The sequence below is a fragment of the Monodon monoceros genome, unplaced genomic scaffold (genome assembly GCF_005190385.1).
Source record: "Monodon monoceros isolate NGI ecotype Baffin Bay Population unplaced genomic scaffold, NGI_Narwhal_1 Super_Scaffold_2, whole genome shotgun sequence".
NCBI classification, from domain to species: domain Eukaryota; kingdom Metazoa; phylum Chordata; class Mammalia; order Artiodactyla; family Monodontidae; genus Monodon; species Monodon monoceros.
Genome location: NW_021703776.1, coordinates 24,512,418 through 24,539,770, shown reverse-complemented (window position 1 = coordinate 24,539,770; position 27,353 = coordinate 24,512,418). Strand labels below are relative to the sequence as shown.

Genomic DNA, 27,353 nt, shown 5'->3' with positions numbered 1-27,353 from the left:
AAACAAAACCATCAAATATTAGTAGAAACTGTAGATGTTTATTTACCTGAATAATGGATGGTTTTCTAAGCATAAAAATATTTTAAGAAATCATAAAGAACAGGATCAAAAGTTAAAATTAGAAGGTAAACAACAAACTGGAAAAAATAGGACTTAAAATTCACAGGTTTATATGACAATATGTGAGAAAAACTTTCACTTCATTAACCACTGAGGAATTCAAGTAATTATTGAATATTGAAATATTATTTTAAATTACAGTTTAGCAAATAAAAATGTTGTGTGTCTGAGAGTGCAGTGAGACTCTCACACATATTTAAATTGGCGCAATATATCTGGAAAGTAATTTGGCAATAGATAAAACCTTAAAATCATTCTTAACTAGGAATATGTACAAATGCATGTGGGTAAATGCTATAAGCTATTTTCTCTGGATTTTAGAATAACCATTTTGTTTCTTTATAATATTTCCTAGTTTCCTATGAAAAATGGGAAAATAAAAATAAATAACAAATATTTTAGTAGGAATAAAACAACCAAGATTTTTAAGATCACAGCCTCTGTCCACTTTCCTTTTACTTTCCTTCATTGCCATCTGGTGTCCAAAATGTAGATCGCTTCTGATACCACAATTTGTAACTACTGCCTGATATGCAAAATTGTTTGCAGTTTATTTAACTTAGTTTATCCATTTAAATTACTTTATATAATATAAATTTGTTGTATAAATTATTTACAGTAGTTAATTATGTAAAGTAGTTTACTTATATTTTATAACTTTAAAAAATCCCATGTTCCAAAGCAGGCCAGTCTGAATTTGAGTTGTTTTTGCTGATCATCTACACAGCGGGAGCCCATAATTTCGCACTGTATTTCTTTTTCATGGCAAAAAAAAAGAGTTTGAAATACATGGATGAGGTCAGGGGGTGGAAATTAAGGACATACTGAATGGTCAGACAAAGATTAAATGGGCCACTTTTTCTCTGCAGTTCCAAGTGGAAGAATATCACCTTTGGATTTATTTTGCCTTTAATTCTTCAACAGTCTAGGGGAAAACTACTTGAGCCCACCAACCTCTTCAGTGGGAGCCTTGGTACTCCATGAAGGTGTATTATAGGTGCCATTTCTAGACAAGGTTGCTTTTCAGGAACTTGATGCCTCTTTGACTTGTGTATATCAAGGCAATGTCAGCATTTTATCGTTTGTATCCCAGGTTAATCCAATGAGCAGCAGAGCGTCCTCTTTCAGAAATATTTTGTGGATGATTTCTTATTCAGCACAGGACTTCAGAACAAAAAATAGACCTTGCCTTTACAAAACCAAGAGTTTAAGTTATTTCATTTGAGAAATTAACAATTTGTTTGGATCTTAAATTATCTTTTAATTTGATATGTGTACTTGATTGTGATATTTAATAGGAAGGTTCATTGGAAGCATTGAAATTTACTGTTCATGGTTATTCCCAGAGACTGTTTCAAGAACTAAACTAATGTTTGAGGGCTACTTGTACCATCCCAGTAGTGAGCTTTATTTAAGGGTCACTAAAGCTGATATTGTCTATATGAATCTTTCTCATGAATCTAGAAATCTATTCTTATTTCTTATGAAGTATACTAATGTTTTTACTAAAGTAATTTTTAAAACAATAGAGTTGAGGTTGATTGAACATTTACTATGTGCCGGGCTCCATGCTAGGTGTTCTGCATGCATCTTCATTTGGATATTTTAATAGTGTCTTTTTGGACAGAGTATTTATATTTATAAATGTACAGATTTAACAAGATATTGCAGAACTAAAATACAGGTTCTGTACTTAGAAGCCTTTAGCTAAATTATTGATCAGTATTTGTGCACTGTCTTCTAATTTTCTTAAACTCCATACATTCATTCAGTAAATATTTATTTTGTATGTTTATTGTACACCAATTATATGGATACCTATTAATATGTCAAGTACAGTGGTGGGATGGCTATTTTCTTTTTTGGCCATGGCTTTTAATCCAGTCAAAGAGTCTATAAAGATACCATACAAAGAAATACAGAATTATGACTGTGATGTATTCCATAAAAAAGATATATCTAGGCCTATGAAACTTTTAATGGGGTGATTTGACCTAGTCAGGGAAGATCATGAAAGCCTTTTATAAGGAAAGAATGTTGAGGTAAGTGGGACAACAAGTGTTGTAGGCGGAAGGAGCAGGGTATGTGGAAGAAGAAAACAAAAGAATGTGCAAATGCTGGGGCAGAGAAAGAAATCCCTCCTCATTGCTACCCCAGATGCTCACATTAACCCACACACCTTCCTGTCTCAGCGTGCTAGCAGAGATTTTTCTCAGCATTTCTGATAAGGGACCTACTTGGTTGAATTTTCTAGAATTGGGAAGGAATGAGCACGACGGTAGTTTGGATTTGGGGCTCTGTAGGATTAGTTAAGTATACATATTTAAAAGAAGTATTTTCTTAAGAGATTACAAAAGCAGGACCCCTTAAATCTATTTTCAGTCACCATGTAGCATTTCAAAGCTTTATAATGCTATATTATTAGACTTTTGCCCTAAGTGGTGGTTAATGTATTAAATATGTGGTTTATAAATTACAGTCTGGACACATGTCACCAAAGACAGTAATTTCAGTTCGTGAAAGTAAATCTGTTCTTTTTTTTTTTTTCTATTCTAAAAACAAGTGAGTCTAAGATGTCTGTGAAATATATACTTACCTAAGTCAGAACTTTTCACATTTCTCATTCCTTTCTTGGAGAATAAGGTTTGCCATAGGGACTTATACTTTGTAAGTTATTCCTTTCTCTGCATTATTTATGAGTTTTGTTATGAGTATAATTGGAGTATTTCTGTTATACACCGCTGAATTTGTATTTAATGAATTGAATTTACATTTAATCAGTTTGTGTTAAAGTGACTTAATGAGATGCTTCACTCTTCTGTGTTAAAAGCAGGTTAAGGCCAACCAAAAGACTCCGGGCAATACATTATCCAGTGTTCATTTTCTGCATAACTTGTAATTTTATCAAGTTTCATGATTTAACTAAATCACATACTAGCATTTCCTGTAATCATTTCTAATGATTCTTTAAGGTCAGATGTTTTACCGTTAATGTATTGGCAATCTATTTTTTATTTTTACTTTATTTTTTTACTTTCTAACACGGAAATTCTCATATTCTTTTGCTTTCAAAACGGGATGTGTAGCATAAGATTGTGTCAGATTATCAAATAATGGGGGGGGGAGGCAGTGGGATTTGGATCTGAAGATACTGACTTTTCAGTGTTTGACTTTATTGAAAACAAGTATATTGGAGCTTTGTTCTCATATATATGATGTACCCAAAAGTAGTGTTCCAAGTAAAAGTGAGAGAGAACTCAGTATTTATCTTTGCAAGACATTTAACTTCCTGTTTTATCTATACTCTCTCCAAACCTTCCACCTCCTGTTTTACTTTATCCCGATGACCTTGCTTCATGGTCCACTGGAGACAAAAGCCACAGGCAATAATATCATTTCCCCACACCAAATCTCTGTACACCCAGCGGGACTCAGCCCTCGCTCTTCTTTCCCAGTACAATGAAGTGGATACATGGTTTCTTACAGGCTTGTTCCTCTAGGAGCATCTGTGTCCCATCCTTCCCCATCTTCACAAGAGCTTCGTTTTTCACCTCTGTTCTGTTGCCTGCAACGTTTTCTTCCTTCTCTCTTCAAGGTAAATCCTCTCTTGCTCTAGTGACCCTTCACTTTCCTGGTGGCTCAGTGGTTAAGAATCCGCCTGCCAATGCAGGGGACACGGGTTCGAGCCCTCATCTGGGAAGATCCCACATGCCACGGAGCAACTAAGCCCGTGTGCCACGTCTACTGAGCCTGCACTCTAGAGCCCGTGTGCCCCAACTACTGAAGTGCACGCGCCTAGAGCCTGTGCTCCGCAACGAGAGAAGCCACCGCAATGAGAAGCCTGCGCACTGCAACAAAGAATAGCCCCCGCTCATCGCAACTAAAGAAAGACCACGTGCAGCAATGAGGACCCAACACAGCCAAAAATAAATAAATAAATAAATAAAATTAAAAAAAAAAAAAAAGAAACCTCTCCTTGACCCCCGTCCACCCCTTCAGGGACAACCCTGTTCATTCTCTGCCTCCCAGCCGAGGTGCTCTGAAGACTTGCCTCTGCATGGGCTAATCCCTCCCATTGTTGTTCAGCGCGCTCCATTGTGTTCCACCCACCCCCCCGACCTCCAGACACTGCCTGTGTAATGGGGATGAGTGCAGTGGGTGCTTTTAAGTCCTCATCTTTCCTGTCTCTGTCCCGCAGTGTGTTCTTCTTGAGACTCTTTTCCTCTCATCATCTAAGGCAGTCCAGTCTCCTGACTTCCTTCCTGCCTCCAAGGAATCTTACTCCTGCTCAGTTTTCTCAGAGACCCCCTCCTCTGCTTCACTTTTAATCACATGGCTCTAAACCAAATTTCTCTGCTGAAGCTATCCGTGTTTTTTATATTAATCAAGACTTCTTCTGAGCCGCTTGCTTTCAACGTTATTTCTTGACATCTTCATTTGCGTATCTCACATACTGAAATCTCACCCGCACTTGAACTGTGTGCTTCTCTCCCCTAATCCTGAAGTGTCCCTGAACCCATCCCTCCTCCGGCCACGCAGATGCCCCTGTCAGAATTCTCTTCGTACTCAACGCAGACCCAGTGCACCATCACAAGCTAGTGATTATTTCTCCAAAATAGGTTTTGAACCCCTCTTTTTGGACCATCTCCATGAATAACAAAGCCACTTTGTCTGTTCAGCTGGGTTACCGCAATAGCCTCCTAATTATTTTCCATCCTTTGAATTTTGCTCACCTGACATCCAATTCCTAAACAGCAGCTAGGGCTAGCTGTTAAAGTTCTAGATTAAATTGTTTTGCATTTGGCTTAAAACCTTTTGTGACTGGCCGTTCGACAGAGAATACATGCCTAATTGTCTAGCATTTCCATTAGACCCTGCCTCCGTCCCTGAGCTCATTTCATGTCATTAGTCCTCATATGAAACTGAGCTAAACTCTCCATCTTTATGTTTCCCTAAGAGGCTTCTTTTCTTTTTGTCACATCAGGGCCTTTTTACGTGTTGTTCTATCTGCCTGGAATGTTCTTCCTCCATAGTCTTCAAGGAAACATTTCTGTGGAATCACAGGAAATGCCAGTTCTTAGGGAATTTTCCCCCCAACTGCTTACAGTCCGAATCACAACCCATTCTCCAGATACTGTCTCTTAGAGATTAGGATTATATTGCTTTACATAACTCATCATGATTTATTGTATATTGAGAGGCACTGAGGGAGTAGTTAAAATCCCAGACTCTTGCTACAGTGCTAGCCTGAATCCTGACTCTCTATTACTTATTTGTTACGTGACTATGGACAAGTCATTTAACTATGCTTAAGGTTTCTCATGGATAATAATACTACTTACTTGCAGCGCATTTTCAAAGAGGAAATGATTAATATTTGTAGAGCAAATAGTCAATGCAGCACAAAGTGAACATGTATAAGTGCTTACCTACATATATAAATGTGTGTGCATAATTTACCTCATGTCTGAAGGCACAGAGCTCTCACCTACCACAACTCTGGACATATAACAGGCCGCCAATGAATATTTGCTTAATGGATTGATGAATTGTACAGTGTACCTTATCACTAGGTTTCAGGGATCGTCAGAGAAAAAAGAATGATGCATTATATTTATGAGAATAGATAATCACTTATGTAAAAATATATTTTGGCTTGTGATCCACCTATTAAAATCATTATGTGCTTTTGATCTGAGAATATCTTCAACATTTGATCTGGCCAGCCCCTTTCCTTTTAGCAAGTATGTTTTTATTATCATTCTCATTTTGCTTTTGCAGATGTGACAGTCTAGGCCCCAGGAGCCTAAGGGGCTTGTACCCATAGCAGAGTTAATAAATGATAGGATGATCCCATTCATTTTAGCGCCCTGATCTTCTTGCTAGAGTCCTATTCTTATCTTTTTGGAAATGTACAGTGAACTGTGTGAATACTTTTTATACGGTTGCTGAAATTACTTTGGTGATCATTCTTAAATTTTCAATTGGGGCAGATATTATTGGAGTTTGTTTTCTCCTCCTACAGACTCTTTGTTGTTCAGGCCCTTATCACTCACAGCAGTAACTCTGCCATGACCTGCTTGCCCTTTCTCTTGCCTCTGTGATTCTACTGCATTCCCTATATAACCTCTAGAGTGATAGTTCTGAAAGGCCACTCGTTGTTCTTGAGTCTCTCAGATTACTTTCCTGTTTTAAAACCCCATGGAAAGACTACCATCAAATTTCAAATTTACTAACCGTCTGTTCCTGTCATTCTGTGTACCACTTTTCCATTTAGCATTTCCTCATGCGAGGCGAGTAAAATGCTCAGTTTCTCCCTGTATTCTGTGCAGGCATCATCATATCATTTCTGCATTCTGAATATATGTCATTGTTTGTTGAGAGTTTTGTGTTGTTGTTGTTTTTTGTAATCTAACTGCTCATAAAATTTGAGAGCTGGGAGGGACCTCACATAACTCAAATCCCAAATTTATAATCAGGGAAACCAAGCTAGGTTCAGGAAAGTGTCAATAAGCGACAGGCTAATACAGTAGGGGTTGGGGCGTGGATGAAAATTACTGTTTGATCTTTAGTGCACTTCTGTTACCAATCTACTCACTTTTCTTTTTGAAAGAGAAAGCAATGCAGAAGGATTGAGAAGTATAACACAAATTCAGTAAAAATTACATGATTGATTTTAATGTTGGTTTATACATTTACCTTTTTATCTTTTGCAGTTTAACAGTAATGCCCAGGATGTAAGCTGTTTTCAGCACCTTGTCCAAGCAAATGTAAGAAATAAAAAAGTGCTGAAAGATGCAGTGAATAATATCACAGCGAAAGGAATCACAGATTATAAAAAGGGCTTTAGTTTTGCTTTTGAACAGCTGCTTAATGTAAGTATTAATACTACCCCCTTTTGTCTTTTATTATTGAATTGTAGGATCTGAATTTCAATATCCTTGTAGTTACAGCTCTGTAGGGTTAGATAACAGTTCTGTTTTTCATTCATTTAGAAAGCAGATGTGTCTAGGCAGTAGAAATGTTTGAACTTTTTTTATTTTTAAATCCAAAATTCAGAAGGTATACAAAATGTAGATTTTCTTTTTCTTTTAGATCTTTTCTTCTGCCCTCTTTTTTCAAACTTTGTTTAAAAAAACACATTTGTAAGGTAATTATTTAATTTAATTTTGAAGAAGCACTGGAAACTTAGTTGGGACATTTAGAATATCATCTCTTTTGTCTTATCTCAGTTAGTACTGTATTTATTTGGAAACTTGTGCTGTCAGTCATCAAATGGTTTCTGGAAATATTTCAGTTTTAAACATCTAGTTTGAATCTTCAGGTTGTTCCTAAATGTACAAAAAGGTCCAAATGGTTAACATCAAGGTAGACAGGAAGAGCAGAAATTCCTTCCAAAGAGAAAATTCCCTTGACTGAATCATCGATGTCTATAGTTAGGCTTTTAAATTCTGGCACACCTACTACCTGTCCCATATCATAACAATATTGTAACATGAATCTCACACTGCGGACTAGTATTTTCAAATGGCCATGTTGTCTGTTACATTTGAACTATTTGAAAGCAGGAGCTATCATTCAGGTTTGTATCTCTTCTGAAGCAATATTATTGCAGTGGTTCAGAGTATGGACCTAACATCTCTCTGCCTTGGTTTCCTAACTGGGGTTGTGTAAAGAATGTCCACAGAATCGGTGGACATAGCAAACCACATAGAAAAGCACATGAGACTGTAGGCTGTTGAGTTGGTGTTATAATTAATTAATAACTAGCATGTGGCTGGGACAGAATCAGCACATAATTCCTATCGTATTTGCTGAGTCACTAAATAAGCCCTTATATTTGGTCTTTTCTGCAAACTTGATTTCGTTGTTCCCGAAGTAAATCTTCTAAACAGTTTTCAAGATCTCTGATTGGGTGATGACTCATTGATTTGTTCATTCAGCCAATATTTATTGAGTGCCTCACAATTTATCCTGTCACAGTGCTATTGCTGAAATTCCAGACATAAACAAAACCATTTGCTCTCAAGAAGGTTGAGCATAACATGCTAAATCATCATTTCTCATATAACATGTTAGTGCTGTTACAGGGTATTCACGGTGTGTTTGCTCGGAGCAGCTTGGGGAAGGGGGCTCAACTTACCCAAAGGAGGTCAGAAAATTGTTGCACTTTCTTGAAAACAGGATTTTGAAGAATGAGCAGAATCTAGGTAGGTGGTGAGGGAGATAAAATGAACAGCATCGACAAAGGCACAGAAGCATGGGGTGTCATGCACATTGAAAGGATTGCAGGTGGATTGGTATGGCTGGGCCATAAGCAATAGGGGAGAGGTGATGGAAATGGGAAGACCATAAGCTGTCTTTAAATGAAGTGTGTAGGAGCAAATGAAAAGTTTGTGGTAGGAGAAAGACATCATCTGACGAGTATTCTACGTTAAGAAGCTATTGTAGAAATCCTGGTGTTGGACTAGACGTGCAGAGATGTTAAGGCGAGTGACCTGACTGGGTGGGTAGGAGGGGTTGCGGGGAGGGGGAGGGGGTGATTCCAAGTTCTCTGAACCGGAAAACTAGGTGGATGGTGGCACAGGAGTCTACAAAGAGGGAATGTGAGAGTAGAATTTTCAATTATTTAGAGTTTGAGGTAGTGATATTTTTTTTAGTTACCATTGGATAAGCAGGTAAGGAGTTAGAAAAGCAAAGAAGTTCCACACTGCAGTTTTCAGGGGAAATTATCTTTGGTAAAATGCATATGATTATTAAATAATGTATGTTTATTAATAAAAAAATGAAAACTCAAAGCTTTGAAATTCAAGCATAATTGATCATTAGAGTGGAATATATTCTTTCTGTAGGAAAGGAATGTGAAAGGTTTTTATATTAACTTTTTTCTCTTGAGTCAATAATCAAGTTTTCTAGATCTTGGCATTTTAATTATTCCTCTTAGTGTTGTTAACTGGCCTCACTCATTCCCTCCTATTCAGGTTTCCGTTGTGAAATGATGATGAGAAGTCTCAAGCCTAATGTACTATTTCAGAGGCAGTCATGTAGAGGGGCCACGTTAACTCGCACGTTCATTATTAGTTGCTGATAAAATATGATCTAACTCCTATTGGCCTCTCCCACTGCCTTTACCAAAGTTGTAAATCATTTTTAATATGTCCTCAATAGTAAACCTCATGTGTTTTGCTTTCCACGTGTCGCTTAGATATTGCAATTCTTCATTTTAAAATAATTTTCCTAAATGCCATGGCTTGCCTTATTGAGCTGAAGCATGTTCTGTTACCTCTTTCAGACACTTTTGGCCTTTTTCTCATCATGCAATGCCATTCCTTCTCTTTTGTTTGTCCCGGCAAGGCTTACCCTTAAGATCACTGAATCAAGTGTCAAATAGAATTAGATGTTAAGATTTGAATTAGTCTTCAGTTAGCATTTCATAAAATACTGACAAATATATTGAGATGCATTTTTCCAAAAAAATTTTATTGAGTGCATATGATAGATGCTGTGCTACATACTGGCCACACAGAGATACAACAGTGTGTCATGAAATACCATATTAACGTAAATTACCAACCCTAGCTGTTGTATTTTTATTGACATAATCAATTTCTTTCCTTGGCTTAGTTCCTTCCAAGCCAGTTACGTATACTTCTTGTGACTGTGTGATTCTTTAGATAGCTGCAAACCCAGTGAAAAATTGCTGAGATAGACTCTGCTTTCCCACAAGTCCTGAGGAAAAATGATGTTGAAAACACATTTCTGCGTTCCTCTTTTTGTGGGTGTCTTACGAATGATCAGCAAGACTCAATGTGCTAAAAGTAGCTTTGATACTTGTATTTAGTGATAATAATAAGAATACCTCCACTACTTCAAAAAATGAAACCAAGTTCTGTTCTAAAAACTTTAGTTACTTTGTCACTTTTCTGAGACAGTCCTTTAGGTAAATATTATTTTGCCCATTTTACATACACAAATAGAAAACACAAGTCATTAGAGAAACTAATTTTAGTTTAAGGGGCTTCAACACCTTTCACAAAATTATTTTGATGATAAAATATGTAAATTTTTGTATGGTCAAATTTTCAGATAATTATCTTCAAAAATAAGAATGGTGCTTGAATGTGATAAATTGTATTAGTTAATACTTGAGTTTTCACAATACTTGGTTAAAAGCCTTAACTCCGCATGGTCTAATGGCCTAGTCAACGGGGTAAGAATATATGAAACAGGATCTTTTCATCAGTAAAGCAAAATGTTGTCTTCATTAACTTTTCCACAAGAAATGGGATTTCCTTTTTTGACAAATAGGAATAGGGACCTTCAATAAGCTTAAATACTATAGGAGAATTAGTGATTTTTAAAAAAATGTATTAGTCACTTAAACACCAAAACTGTGCTGTCCAGTGTGATAACCATGATCACAAGTGGGTGTTGTGCACTTGAAATGTGCCTGGTCTGAACTGAAATGTGTTACAAGTACACACTGAAATTTTAGTACTTACTATGAAAGAAAAAAAAGTATATTATCTCAGTAACTTTTATATTATTTGATGTTGAATTGATAACATTTTTGAACGACTGAGTTAAATATGTTATTAGAATTTCAGATATTTCTTTTTACTTTCTTTAATGTGACCATTAGAGGGTTAAAATTACAAATTAGGCTCACATTGTATCTCCTTTGAATATTGCTGAACTAGAGGGTTGACATTTTCGAAGAAGCTGAGCATTCATAAATTGGTGTGAATCTTTTGTTCTCAACACTTTCACAAACACATTTCACAACAGTAGAAAGGCTGAGATTATAATTTCAGACCTCAGAGAAATACAGCTTTCTAAATTAATTGTGCATTTTCATGGCCCTTTGATGCTAATCCATTGTTTACCTAAATCCAACTCTTTGGGGACCTTAAAGAAAGTGTAAGAAAGGATTTACCACTGGAATTGAGTCTTTCAGGATTAGAATATGTGTGGCTGCTTGCGAGCAGATAGGAGAATATTCTGGAAGTAGCTGTCGACATTTACAAAGATAGGAAAGAACACTGGGCATTAGGGATCAACACTGCAATTTCAGAAATGTAAAGTGAATAAAGTGAGATGAAGGAGGGAAGAGAGGAACAAATGTTTGTGAATAGATTGAAAATATATGTGAAAAGCTATGCACATTTTATTAATATTATTTCTTTGTTTCTCGTGTAAATTATAGGGGTATACAATTGACATCATGGCCATTAATTAATTTTAAACCCATTTATTAATTAACCACTGAGAGGTTATTATGTGCTAGGCATTCATCTAGGCAAGGAAACAACACTGAACAAAAACGACACAAGTTTATGCCCTTTTGGCATTTAACATTCTATTGGGAGAAGCCAATAATAAAAAGACAAACAAAATATATACTACATGTAAACAAATGTGAAATGCTATGGAGAAAAATACAGCCTGGGAGGGGAAAGTTGTCAGGAAAGTCCTCATTGGTAAGGTGACCTTTGATCAGAAGCCTGAAGGAAGGGAGACCCGTGGGTGTTGGGAATGAGGCAGAGCCCCTGTGTAGGGATGCGTAGGCCTGGCTTGATCCAGGAACTGGTTCTTAGAATTGACTTATTGAGCAGATACTTCAGTCATTACTTGCAACCTGTGCATGCTCTTTCCATATTGCTTTTATACTCCCTACCTTTTATTATGAATGATATACATTTTTTTTTAACAGTATAATGTGTCTAGAGCCAACTGCAATAAGATTATCATGTTGTTCACGGATGGAGGAGAAGAGAGAGCTCAGGAGATATTTACCAAATACAACAAAGACAAAAAAGTGAGTGTAATTTTTCCAGTGTTTGAAATTTAATAGTAATTTAGGTGGTTTTTAAAGAGAGAGTGGCGGGGGTGGTGAGGGAAGACATTTTTGGTTAAAACATTAGTGTGCTGATTATAAAGTCATACAGATGGATTATAAGCTAATCACTGAATTAAATGTTAGATATCTTCTGTGAGATTCATAAGTACCTTATGACTAATTCATTAATAAAATAATTTGAACTTATAGGAGCCTATATAGGAATATATTTGTTTCTTTGTTTGTTCTACTGCAGAGGAAAGTATTGTAGAAAGACCTGTTTTGAAAGTTCACCCATGTGGCTGAACCTACTGATAGTGTGGAAAATATCAAATGTAACTGTTTTTTCTAGCACTGCTACTGTCAGCTTATTTCAATTTTCTGACTGACTCTCCAAATTTTATAAAAGAACAATGATTCTCAACTTGGTTTGTTAAAATGCTAAGGATCCATAAATAAGTAATGAAAAATTATAACCTATATCTTGTGTTTCCACAATTTCAACAGAAATTGTATATTTCACAAGGGGACTCTTAAGGGTAAAATTCCAGTTTACTTGGCTTTTAATTGAAATTTTTACCATTTTGAGAGGTGTGACTCGTCATTAACTCTAATGAATTGTTTTATATGTGTGTGAGGAATTAAAAAGAGAAAAAAATGTATATTAATACATTTAGGTAAATATATATAAGTTATATATTTTGGCAGGCAAAATATTGTGAATAATGGGGTAGAGTATTGATGAAAAAATCTGGGACACTTTGAAACACCCTTAGGTACTTTAAAAATGATTGGAGTTGAAAACATAGACATATTGGGTTGGCCAAAAAGTTTGTTCAGTTTTAAGTAAAAATAAAAGACACATTTTTCATTTTCACTAGGAACTTTATTGAACAACATATTCATTAACCGAGTGACCTTTTTGGCCAACCCAATACACATACCTTCAAATTATTCACAAAATTTTTTAATACTCAACTCTTTGATATTGCATATGCTATTAAAGTATAATGTCATATGACATAAGTTTAATGCAAGGGTTAAGTTTTTTTAAAACACCTGGTGACTTTGATTATAAAGAAGAGCTGTTCCTTTTGAAAAAGTTGATAAATGGACTGAACTGTTAATAGACTGAATATTTTCAAATAGTAATTTGATTTTGTTTCAAAAACATCAGTAGAACGAAAAGTAATGGGAAGATACAGATGTATTAATCTAAGATGTAGTGTGCATTGCTTACTTTATTTAGTAACTACTACTCATTGTTCACAATCCTGGGCAATCATCACCCCCTGAAGGATGTTCCTGACACTTTTCTCCCACTTCAGGCTCATGCTCTGATCCCATATAGCACAGTGTATTCAGCCCTACGCGTCCCTCACACTGTATTCTACCCACAAAATCTCTTCTCTGTTCCCTCTCTGGATGACAAGGTCCTATAAGACTGGGCCTTTGTATTGTTTAACTTTGAACTCTCATCATCCTACAGAGAACACAGCTTCAGAGATAGTTCTCAATACATGGCAATAAGTAACTTGAGTATGTCTAACAAAAGTTGGAAGCATGATTTCTGTTACAGAACAAATTCATAATTAAAAAACATAACCTGGAGTAAGGACTATTTCACTTATTTAAATACTCTCAATAATGTAACATTACCATGTTTTGGAGAACTCAAAGGCAATAAAATAAATTTAGCCCAAATTGAACTCTATTAATATAATACATTTATCTCAATATTCTACTAATTAATCATACACTGATAATTTGGAAGAGACTTCTTAGCATCTTGTAGTCATAATTTCAAGTATATTTTATTATTTTGTGATAGAGGTAAGTGCAAGCCCCACTACTTTTCATTTTTTAATGAATATAAGTTTAGATAAATCTTTTCTTTAATTTTGATATCATCTGAACCAACCAGCAGGAATATCATTCACCTCTGGATATTTTTCTTCTAAAAGGAAGAGTTTCTTAAACAAATATGGCAATGAATGTTACAATCTATATCATAATTTGTGCTTAAGATAGATTCTGATTTCAAAGAGTAAAAAAAAACTTCAACAGGTTTAAATAAAAGAATTTAAATGTATAAAAAGAGAAGAAATTTTCATCTAAACTTTTTTTCTTTCTCTCCCTAAACTCTGTTTGTATATAGAATTAACACAATAATATGTCTTGGAGGCATATCATAAGTTTATGTTTTTCCTTTTTTTCAAATATAAGAGGTTTTATGCCATAAGGAAAACAATTGTATTCTACCCTCTGTTTTCACAAATTGTTCAGTTGATTGAATATATGAAGAATTAACTAGTTGAAAATCATTTTTCTATGTATATATCCTAAAAATGTCCAATCTAAGTATTATTATCTTGAAACACTACTTCTCATCCCCTTCACCTTTTATAGGAACTCCACGTTTTAAACAAAGGCATTTTGCAACATGCTAAACCACATAAGAAATTACTCATATTGAATTCATTTTTGTAAAACTGATGAATCTAATCTTACTCAGCAATCCTGCTGTTTGCCTATGAATGTTGCTGTGCTTTAAGGACACACACTTCTCCTAAGGACATATAATTTTTGTGAATTCCAAAGCAACTTTGAAAATTAAGTAGTCAGTGCTTAGTTTCTGTGATTTTAAAATAAATGTATGATTAGCTAAGAAAAGTTAAGATGTCCTTGGAATTAGGTACTACATTTTTTATGTGAGTCTAATTTCAGTGGTGTAGCAAAGTTCTGTGATACACACTCATACATGTATATGTACTTACATACACAGATATATGCACACATATTTATATCTGTTTTAAATGGACATTCCTTCTGTCCATCGTATTTCCAGGAACAAGGGACCATGTGTGTAACTTTGGCTTAGCTCTCTTATGTAAAGTTCAGTGAGTAAATTCCGACAGGTAGTTGAGAAGTGCTTAAGGCATGAGGACGTAGAAATCTGAACATAAACTAATTTTTCTAAAATCTTTGCAAATTTGCTAAGAAATACTAGGAAGAAAATGAGACAGTCAATTCTGGGTGAAGCTGTGCACACACACATATGTGCATGCATACATTTGGTTTTTTTAAAGATGGAAGAGCCAAGTCATTATTATATGTTAAGGTTAGTAAAGGGATACCCAGACAAGAAATCTTATAGTTACAAAACAGAGGAGAACCTTGAAAGAGGAGGGATTGAGAGAGATGCAGAGCACAGATATCTGAATTGGACAAGTAGGAATTATATTTCTGGAAATATTGTTGTACCACATTTCATATGCACTTTACTTCAAGTTCAGTGGCTTTTTGAATTTCCTAATGTGGGAAAACCACATTAAACACAAAATTTGTCTCTTGGTATTTGTATGTTCTGTGTCCACTAACAGTGAAAATAGATGATGGCAGACAACCACTTCTAATTCACTTATATTTTTGAGTGTATTTGTACTTTGTCAAGACAACATTTACATAGTTAATTGTTTATGCCAAGGGTGTATGTGTGCAAATAGTGTGTAAAGGTACCTACTAAAAACAGTGCGTATATGTATAGGAGAGGTTTTTTCCACCATCTTCAAACATGGCTTCAAACGGTTTTGGGTGAATTGTCAAACCCTTTCTAACTTCCCTCCTTATTCAGACTTCTCTATATCTTCCATTCATCCACCCAGTCTGAGAGATTTGCTGCCACAGACACTGATACGGAAGATCATTGTCTATCTTTGTCATCTAAGGATGGGTATGGGTATGACAGACCAATTCTTTACCTGCAAAATTCATATATTACATAATAAGTTTATCAACTCAGAACTTCACTAGCCACATTATCTTTCAAATGGCTGATGTATAAAACTGAATTTGATAGAGTTAGTAAAATAAAAACTTTCAATACATTTAAAAATTCTATATTCGATTATAACTTTATTTTAAAGCATGCTTTTCAAGATAGAAGTTCACTTGTAGCTTAAAAATATCAAAATTGCAAAGTCACAAAGTTTGGAGAGCTTTTAAAGAAAAAAAATCTGAAAACTACTCTTTGAATCCTACTTCCTCCCCGAGCCTCTTGCTTGACATTAATGTGGCTGCTGAATGATTCATTTAAAGTCATTTTTCATCCAGATGACATTAGAAATCATTCAGAGCAACCCAGGTAGGTGTGATGAGGTACATCCATAGAGCTGATGAATGAGGCTGCAGATATACAGCACAATTTAATGAGGCCAAAAGGTTTAAGAATTAGAACAAAATGTTTGGGTTCTTTTGAAATGTATTACTCTTGGGAATTAATCTACCTGATTATAGATAGGTACAGTTTAAAACTGAGTCCATGGTAATCTCACACAGCCGTTCCACATTAAAATGCATTCACTTTCTAATCTTTACCTGCAACTATGCCATTCCTTAGGGCTCACCCGTGTGTATGAGACTTCCTTAAAAATGGTGCCAAAACCAAAATGAACTCTATCATAGAGTGCAAACAAATGAATAAAGGAAAGTAAAACCAGACACAGAGTTGAAAGATAATTCCCAGACCTAGGAAAATTAAAAATATTTGATTTTCTGTATAATAGCAAAGGGATTTTGGTTAGCAGTACACACTTAAGATTGTCTAGCCAGCTAGAAAATAGTTCTCGGACCCTTAGATTAATTCTCAGAATTAATCAAAAATAAAAAGGCATTCAAAATCTATAAAATGAAAATTTCAAAATAACTAGTAAATCGAAAGAGAAGAACAAATGGGAAAAAAACATGATAGATGTGGAATAATTTTTAAAATAAAGAATGCATAGCTAAAGTTATAATTGCCTGACAATAGATTCATTATTTTTTTTATTTCTTTAAAAAATGATTGGCAGTCTTTTCTATTTTTTTGTCAGATCCAAAATAGAGAGAAATAATTTATAGGCTACAAAAATCTAAATCAAATCACAAATGGCTGAATCTGCATATGTGTTTTATACAATAAGAGTGAAAACTGTCAATTACTTTTTCAACAGATGGTAGGGAAAATAATTCATGGCAAATAATTCATTGCCTTCTCAATTGTCTCTGCCTGGCTTCTCCATCAGGAAAGAATGAAGCCTTTGGAAGGAATGTTCAAACATGTGATAATGAAGGGCATTCAGACTTGTAGAATATTTAATACTGTTTAACAAATACACTGCTTCTGAAAAGTTTCATTTCGTGTATTTTGGCACTTTCAACAGTTTCCCAAAGATTTTTCAGCTTTAGATTAGGAACTGTACCTGTGTTCTAAAAACCAAATATATTATTTATGCTGGACTTACGGTATAGCTGAAAACAATAATTACAAGTAACACTGGCCCAGTAGAGAGATGATCAATTTAAAATGCGTGTGTGTGCGTGCATGTGCATGTGTGTATGTGTCCTTCTCTCTGACAGATTTATTTACATTTGCTTTCTTAGAATAAAATTAATGTTGATAATTCATTATCTAAACTAAGGAAAATATTATCAGGTACATTCTCTTCAGGTCTGAGTAATATTACTTCCATACATTTTACAGAGTCCTTAATTTAGTAGCTAAAACAAATCTAATGAAAAATGAGAAGTATTATATTAAGCACAAAATGCGTTGCAAGACTTAAGCCATAGAGTGCAAAAAATGCACTCGAAATAATTTCTAGGTAGAATTGTGCCACCTAAAATTGGGATTGCCTTTGGTTTGTGTGAAATCATTCTACCAGGAGAGGCACTCTGTTCTGCTTTTTCTGTGGCTGCCTTCTTCTCAGATTGAGAATTCTGCTTGCCACGTATCTCTGCGCAGAGGTCTTCCCTGCTCAGTCTTTCTAGTGTGGTCTCCTTTCCCCACACACTTTATTTACCGTTCTCTATTTCAGCACCATCTTTCCTCTGTTTTCTTTCTCCCAGATTACCATTTTTTATTATTTTAATTATGTATTTATTCACCTGTTATCTTGAACTCTCCTCTATTAAAAGCTCCCTGAACTAGGGGTTGTGTTAGTCTGTAAACCTACCATTGACTCCTTAGAGGCTAGCAAGGGCTTGACGCACAGCGGTTGCTAAGTATATTTACTGAGGATGCCCAGCATAAATAAATATAAATATGCAATAAATAAGCTCGAAGATAAATTATAAAACATTCGTAAATGTTAAAAAACTCAATAGCTTTGCTCTTTTAAAAGCAAATAATTTAAAACAATTTTTTCCGTATAAGTGGAATGTAGAGTAAAATGTATGTTCCACTCTTGGATATGTCATTTTATAAGTAAGTAGGGAGGGCTTAAGTTTATATAAAAAAAAATTGTATTGATGGCACCTCTCCATTCACCCTCACCAGTCCAACACATAGTTTTTCATGAGTATTCTCATAATTAGTGTCAGTGAAGTATTTAGCATTACCCAAGAAGAACACCTGAAATAAATCAGTATATTGCTTATTTCCTGACCTCTGCTGACAGTAGTCTTTGCAGAGCTATAACTGCTTGGAAATGAAATGCGTCCATAGCTTATTGCTCCTGTGTCATGTACTATAAATGTGTGCAGAGGGAAGGGAAACCCAAAATTACTTCCTTATAATCTGATAATGCAAGGGTGATTCATTATAATTGTTAAAAATTTGAAAGACCAACGTAATCCTGAGGCATGTATCTGTGTTATGTACACACATGCAAGAAATGTGAGAGAAATATCTGCTTGGTGCTGTAAGATCGTGTAGGCAAAACCTACTGCATCTTGTTTTCCTTTTTTAAAGTTGCTTTGTGTGTTTTACTCAGACTAATTCAAAGGTCACTTGTGAAATTCTTGCATTTGTCAGACCCTGGGCAATTCCATGATATATCTTATATGGACACAATGGCATTTAGACAATATTGGCTCATTTTCTTTGGAGTTTATTGCTAAATGCAATAAAGCAAGCCAAATTTGTTCCTTTGGGAAGGTGTTACTTCAGGTTATTTTAAGTTCTTTTTAAGGCACGAAAGCCTAGTATCCCACTAATGGAAAATGTTACCTCATTGAATTCTGATAGCTTGACTGCAGGAGACATTGTAGTCATCATCATCATCCTGGTCATCTTTATTACCATAGATAATATTTATTGTGCTTATTATTTTCCATATAATACAAAAGATTTTCATGTATTACTTCATTCACAATTGTAATAACCATATGACAAAAGATGTTTATTACCATCAACATCATCCGCATTTTGGAAATAAAACCAAAATTTGAGACGTTAAGGAACTTGTTGAAAGTTAAACAGCTACTAAGTGGCGAAGTCAGTCATTTAAACGATGTACAGTCCAAATTTCATAACCTCATGTGGAATGCACTGTCTGGTTGTGTGTGTCTCTCTCTCCAGGGCAGCCTTGTGGCCATGCCAATCATCATTTGCCCACCCAGGATCTTTCCTTCTGGTCGGATAGCAAGGCTTTACTGCTAAGGGACACATTTCTCACAGCCTTAAGAGGCTAAGATGGATTAAACTAAGCCATCAGATCTTTGCAGGCTTGTAAGAACCTTTCAGATCACTGGGCTTTATAAAATAAAGTGTGAAAGGTACATTTGGACACTTTTATTTATTTCATAATGCTATAAAACTAGAGATGTAGGTTATTTTAAATGCTCTGGATTCTGGTACATTTGTGAATTATGGAAACCACTGTAGAATTTTCTCCTAAAATATTCAGTCCAATCTAGTATTTTTATAGGCTTCATGCCAAAAATTTTAGTACGCACAGTAAATTAATAAAACCCATTTCTGACATCATTTTTCTAACATGAGTCGATAGCTGAAGTTTTTATTTTAGTTTTATTGGCTTTCTTTCTTCATAGTCTCATTTCCATTATTCCTTGGAGATTTGCCTATTGTAAATTAAACTTGAACTCTGGGTAACTGATAATTGTTGAGGTGACAGTTTCCAGTAACTGGGTTCTGCTGGGAAACAAGAAATTCCTATGGCTTTTAAAAATAGGTTGACCCTGTGGTTTTGGAAAAATCTTAATTGAAGACAAGTATGTTAGTCTTCAACAAACAAGACAAAATAAAAACCAGAGTTGCGGAAGTCTAGAACTGAAGAATAAATCAGTGGTGTATTGTAAGAAACCAATCAATAACCCAATTTGCTGTTAATTAAAAGTTTTCTCTGATCAAGTAGGTCAGGCTTGACATGTCAAATTTACATCTTGGAATTATAATGTTCTGTTCAGAGAAAAAATGATTTTTGAACCAACTGAAGGCCGAGTTATATAAATTTGCAACTAATAATAGAGACTGATTTTTAATTGTTTTAAGTTTAATTTTATTAAATACACTCTCAAATTACAATTTATTTTGTGAATATTCTTATATAACTACGCATGAGTCAATAATTATGAGTTATTTTCATTCTCTAGGAATAATACAGCACATAAATGGTTTAAGTGTATTATACATACTTTAATTTGCCTGAAAAAGTTTGCTCATCTCCATTGAGCAAGTCAGCGTAACATAAAAGAAAAAGATTATGAATTTACCGTGATATAAGTATATGAAACAACCCAAATTATAAAATGCTAGACGTATATCAGTCCGGTTTTGGCTCTACTCTATTATAATAATGAACTGATTTATATGTCAGATGATATCAAAGTTTGTCTTATGTCCCTCTGGGAAAACGTTAAGACCACTCATTTAGCTATTTAATTTCTTTTCATTTAATATTTATTTCTATTTTTATATAAGGCACTATAATAGATACAGTAGTGCAATCTTGGAACTGTTTTAACCCTAGCCAGCGTTTATTCAATACTACCTTCGCACATTATTTCTGTTAGAGACCTAGACTCCAGCATTATGAAGAATATTTTTCAAAGCCATCTATAACTGTGTATGTTTCATATATGACCCTCACAGAGCTGAACATTCTGAAACATGGCCTAAAATCAACCAGTTCAGGATCATTTAGCAAATTTTCTAGGAACATTTCACTTAGAAGTCTCCAGTATGTATTTGTTACATGGATCTCGTATTGTAATTATCAATGTAAAGTTAACTTTGCTTTAATGAAGCCCTGATTTAAAGTAATAATTTGCTTAATGGAGACTTCAGATGAAATATTTCTCTTGTATGACTGCACATTGTGTTTCAAGTTATTTTATATGTCATTTTATTTGTTTTTATGTAAGACCATGTAAATACACTAATAAGAAAAGAACTCTAAAAATACACCTTTGAGAATGTAATTTACCTTAATTTCTAAATCATGCCTATTTCAAGGAATCACTTTATTTTTTCCTTTCCCCAGAATTATAGCTAAGGAAGAATGGTACACTTAAAGAAGTGAAAAACGCCAGAAGAATGAGGGGATAGCAATCATCTCTGTGGATTTGGCATCTGGAATTTTAGTTAGTTCATTAACTCTTCCACGGGGTGGCAGTAATATAGTGTGGAATAGGAGGAATGAAACTATCTAAATCTCCAAGTGGAAAGTTAGGATATAAAAATAATCAAATTTCACCAATTCATTGTGAATGAGACCTCCATGGAGGTCTCTATGGAGGCCAACAATGGGGGTCAGGCAAAACTTTTGTAGTAAAACAAATAAAACAACAAGTTTTGGTGGTGGTGGTGGTGTTTTACTAGCATGTTTTTTGGCTGAGTTGTGTCTATTTGGACTATTTGATGAATAACATCAGTCAAAATAATCACATGGTGTGTGTCTAAGTGTAGCCTCTATGTTATTAGAAATGCTTGATTTCTAGGGATGTAGATATAATAATTCATTTAGTCTTATTATTTATTTCTTTGTACTGAAAAGTATTCTATGGAAAACATTTTACTGGAACGCTGTCGTGGTAAGAGGAGCGACCAGACAAAGCAGTGCTTTAAACTGAAAGTGTGAGACATGCTTTCAAATGTTAATTATGAAAGCCATCCCCAAGTGCTTAATGGAGCATCTTGATTGTTTCCCTGCCCTGAATTCACGTGACAGTTTTTTAAGGTATGGCAGTTAAATTGAATTGTTAGTAGGGTTGCCAACCTGTTTATAAAAATATTTCCATTTAGGAGTAAATTTTACGATGTAAGTAGTGACGCTACATTGAAATACATAGCCCCCAAAATGAACCAGTTGAAGATTTTAAGGAAATGAGACTGCATTTTGCATTTTGAGGGATTGAGAGAGAGAGAGGTAGGTGTCACCAGCTTCTGTTAAACTAGAACCAGTCATTTGTCCTTACAGTTTGACGTGATTAAAACTCTGACGTATGGCTTCTTACATAACTAGCCGAGGCAAACCCGGATGACCTAAGGGTGGCTCACGTAAAACTTTACAAGTGAAACAATATCCCTGATGTACATTTTAGGGCAAGGATTGTCATGATGTGATCTCGATGCAGCCAAGACCAGCAAAAGAACAGAGAACAGATGTGAAATCTCTTTTGAGATTTGTGCTCTGCAGTTGTGCAAAAGATGAAACAGATGAAACAGTTAGAAAATGTCAATTCAAACAGTCAGTCGACATGAATTAGGGAAAAGCTCTTAACATAGTTCAAACCAGACCATAAATTCATGGAAAAGTGATTTTCTGCATGTTTATCTTCAGAAAAAGCTAAAATGATCAACTTAGAGTACCTGTTTACTTAGATTACTAAATTGGTAAAAATCAATATAAGTCAAATAGCCATTTTATTAAATACTTACTGACATCATTCAATTTATCTTCTATGCTTTTATACTATTTAAATTCAGTGGCTTCCAATGAATATATAAATTACTATAATTACTATCTCAATTAAATTTTTAAATATTTGCATATTATATATTAGAAACAGTCAATATTTTGATTCTTTTTAAAAATGCTAGGAGCTTAAAACATTTATCATATATGCCAGTCATCTTTTATAGAAAATAAGTAATACGACTAACATCATAATCATACATGTGCATCCTAAATATTTCTATGATGTGAAAGTAGTGAAACCGTCATTAAGTATAATGCCCTAAGCAACTAAAAGTATCATGACCGCCTTTCTATATACATTTTTATAATCTCATACCTATGAAATAGGACTTTTTTTTTTTTTTGCAGTGACTAAATATGTGAATAATATATCTTAACTAAGTGAGACAGGTGAAGTTGGGTTAAACCTGAAAGATGCCATTTCTACTAATGAAACCTTAGTCATGATCCTGCCACAGGATTGACATATGGTGCAGAGCACCCAAGTACTAACTTAAATTTAGTAACTGAAGTCTATATTTACAGTAGATTATGTGGTTTCTCTCTGGTGCCTTCCTGAGTGATTTAGTGGCCTCAATTTTTCTTGTCACATTAATTAACTGAAAACCATGCTTTTACATGTTTTTTTAGTTCTTTTGTTTTGCCTTTCAATTAAATTTTATGCAGCCTAACAGATACCCATTTTTCAATTCACCAGGTACGTGTATTCACATTTTCAGTTGGTCAACATAATTATGACAGAGGACCTATTCAGTGGATGGCCTGTGAAAATAAAGGTAACAAGTCTGTTCACTTGACCACATTTTATTATAAGAAGAAGAATTTGGTAGTTGTTAGTTCTACATCTTATCATTTAAAATACTCTAAAGTTATGGCTAATTTTTTAGAGGAATCAAGGCAAGAATAGGATGCTGAAGATGTTTTGTATTAAAAAAACACACATAAGCAACTTTGATATTAGTGTTACATTACATAAAAATGCAGACATCTGATCATATTGTACATTTATAAAGGAATATATTTTATTGCATGATACTAATGATGCTTATCAAATATAACTTGACATGAAGAATTAAGAATGAAAGAATATCTGAATTATGTAAAAGATATCAGGAAGTGTGACACAATATGCACATTTTTTTTCTCTGGTTAAATTATTGTTTTTTTAAATGTCTTCTTATACATTCCTAGATAATTCAAACTTTGTGTAGTGAACCTATATTTCTTTTATACTCAGACCAAAAAAACATGTTATTTGAAAAATGCCACATGGCAATAAAAAGAACGTAGATTTATTCTGAAAGCTATTTTTAGGCAGGTATTTTATACGAATATAATAATTGTTAGATACCCATCATTGTGTATTTTTAATAATTTCTTCAACGAAAAAAATTTTAATGATACCAGGTTCCCTACTGCTTTGTGGAAAAATAACATTTGTTTTATACAATCTGTGAAATGTAGTGAAATTTCTCATAAAGCCTGTGTATTTGCTATGAGAATACATTCATCAGACATTTTACAGATTTATCAGTGGTGTTGATATTTTAGTGTTTGCTCAGTTAGAAGTGGTCAGTGTCTCCTACAAAGCCATAAAATAATTTTGTGGTCCTTTATTATATTGTAATGTTTATATGTATAAATCTGTATATATATATTTCAGGTTATTATTATGAAATTCCTTCCATTGGAGCAATAAGAATCAATACTCAGGTATGGTTTTTTAAAACTTGTTTAAAGTATTTTTTCAAACTAGGATATTTCTTTGCTGCTTTAAATATGCTCAGTATGGAGAAAATGGGTGAAAATGAATAAATGATTCATACTATTCCATTTTTAATAAAATGATGAGTATCATGGTAATGTATTGGTTTTCATTTCATTAAGGTTCCAAGTGTTTTTAAACATCCAGCACCCAGGCAAAAATATATGAGTATTTTTTTCTTCTCAGATGTTAAAAACATAATAGAAAGTAAATAAAATCAGTTTACTAACAATCTCATCATATAATTTCAACTTGGTTCTATTGCAAATTATTCAAATAAGTTTCTCCAAGTTGTAGGCACAACATAGAAAATTAGACAATAATTATTACAACTTACAACAAGGAGATGATTTTTCTACAACCATTCAGTTGAAAACATGCTTGCTAAATAACCAGGGAGATTGAAGCAATTAAGTTAATTTAAATATGTATTATTTTTAAATATTCCTAAATTGCTATTTAAACTCATTAATTCTAAACATAACTGAGGGTCTACAAAATAAACTAAGTGAAAATTTAGCACAGATAACGTGGCATTTGTGGAAATGAATACTGAATACATTGAATTTTGAAATGAAACAGCAGCTGCATTTAAGCCTGATGTCTAGATTTGGCACAGTATTTCATGTATTCTTTGATATGATTAAATGTAGTTTTGAATTTCAGCCAAATAATCTGTGATATGAAAACAAGTACGTGGCTGCTTTATTATTTCAAATTTGTGTAGTTCCATCCAGTAAATCACAGAGCCTTAAATAGTTTAGATTAACATAAAACAATTCACAAGGAACGTATTTCACTTATTGTTGGCTGAACCTCAGAAAGAGAATATTTTGTTACTAGAAAAAATACTGTGGTAGATACATTGTATAAATAATGTAAGTCAAATATTGTTGATTCTAAGTACACAGACATACCATTTATGGAGTACCCAAAGTAGGAATTGAGTGATTATATGCTTAACTTTCTTAATAATTTTGATTCCATCTTCATTTTTAACTCTAGATAATTTTTTCTCTGTGGAGTTTTTTTGGGTTTTTTTTAGCACTGCATTTCTAGTTTTCAACCACGTAACTCTTTTTTATGTATATGTATATATAGGAATATTTGGATGTTCTGGGAAGACCAATGGTTTTAGCAGGAGACAAAGCTAAGCAAGTCCAGTGGACAAATGTATACCTGGATGCACTGGTAAGCTAGGCTGTTCAACCAAAAATTGTCATAACAAAAGCACACAGCTGACTTCTATTTCTTTCTAGCTTCCATTTCTCTTTTCCTGTTCATGAAACCCTTTCAAAATTCCTTCTATCACAACATTCTTCGCTAGAATTTAGATAATTTACATAAAAACGTAGACTTATGTGTAGTGGAGAACCACAGATGTAAAGTGTTATATTTCAGTTGCCATTGAGGATGTAGAATTTCAAACCTCTAATCTTGAATTTAAGACCATTTTGATAACTTTTTGAATTTTTATGTAAAATAATACTAAAGTCACATAAATTAGTACCTATTACTGCAGATTTTGAACAGGAATTGTGAAGAAGGTATTTTTAAAATAGACTTCAGCTAGCAGAAGCATGTATATCCTCCATATCTCAAACCAGACTCAACAAAACTCAGAAAAGTACATGCAGTTAAATAGAAAGTATCTTACTCTATCCTGGAACAATCACAAACCTAACCACCTCTTCATATATAATTTCTTGCTTTAGATTCAACCCCAAATATTTATGGAAAGAGCCATTGAAGTGATCAAATCTGGTGTGAAATAACAAATAAAAACATGTTAATCTGTCCACTACACAATAGAAATTTTAGTACAGGTATGCCAAATTTCAAAGCAGTGGTTCTCAACTGGTGGTAATTTTGCCCCTCAGGTCATTTGGAAATATCCATAGGTATTATTGATTGTCATGACTGAATAGGGAGGGGTTGCTACCGGCATCCAATGAATAGACGCCAGGGATGCTGTTAGACATCCCACACAATGCACAAAACAGTCACACACACCCCCAACACACACACATACACACACACAACAAAGAATTATCCAGCTCAAAATATGAATAGGGCCAAAGTTGGGAAATCATGTTTTAATGTAATTTTTACTTTCCTGGTATGAAAGTTATCAATAGTAATTATCATATTTAAGATTTACTCATACGCTTAACTTAATTAGAGAAGACTTTATTAACAATTTTACTAATGTAATATATTGGAGAGACTTAAAATATTAAGCCCTGAAAAGTAAATGCTAATTCAGTAACCCCTTTTCCTACTTGGAGTTCAATTATATGCTGATACTGCTTTTCTGAATGCAATGATGAACCCAAAGGGCAGAATGCAATCCATTTAGAATTACTTATCATTTGGTCCTTGTAAAGTAAACATACACAGGAAGTTAGAAGAAAAATAGGCACTATTAGCAGCAGCCTTGCGTGCTGAGAAAGATAAAGTGAAGCTTGCTTACCTCAAGCCCTCGCTAAAATTACTGTCCAGTGTTCCTCCTTGACATCACATATTTATTTAAGGTCACATGGTCAACTAAATCTATGGTCAAAATGTTTCACGTATCCAAATCCATCACAGGACAAAATATGATAGGAGGAGTCAATAACTATGCCCTGTTGTATTTCCTATGACCAGAAGTTCATTAACCAGCATGTCTGCCTTGTTGGTGAGGTTCTTACTGATAGCATAAATGACTTTAGGAAGAGATTTGGGTTCTAAATATGCTGTTCTACCAGCTGAAACTAAATATAAAAAAAAAAAGGAAACAAATGAAGCAAATGAATTGTCTAGTCAGTGGATATACAGAGCATTCATTTTACTGACTTGAGAATAAAAAGTGACCCGTCTTTCATTTCTAAGTATTTGTTTATAATCTCTGCACATAGCAGATTCAAAATATATGCTGATCAAATTA

The 27,353-nt window shown here is 34.2% G+C and overlaps 1 protein-coding gene across 1 annotated transcript in view; it reads left to right on the top strand.

Annotated features, from left to right (window-relative positions):
- Positions 1 to 27,353, top strand: part of CACNA2D1 (calcium voltage-gated channel auxiliary subunit alpha2delta 1) — a 486,952-nt gene that overhangs the window by 410,243 nt on the left and 49,356 nt on the right. The window contains exons 11-15 of the mRNA XM_029233044.1: positions 6,837 to 6,995; positions 11,834 to 11,938; positions 23,357 to 23,435; positions 24,323 to 24,372; positions 25,526 to 25,615. Coding sequence (XP_029088877.1) covers positions 6,837 to 6,995; positions 11,834 to 11,938; positions 23,357 to 23,435; positions 24,323 to 24,372; positions 25,526 to 25,615 — 483 coding nt within the window. The remainder of the gene's footprint in view (positions 1 to 6,836; positions 6,996 to 11,833; positions 11,939 to 23,356; positions 23,436 to 24,322; positions 24,373 to 25,525; positions 25,616 to 27,353) is intronic.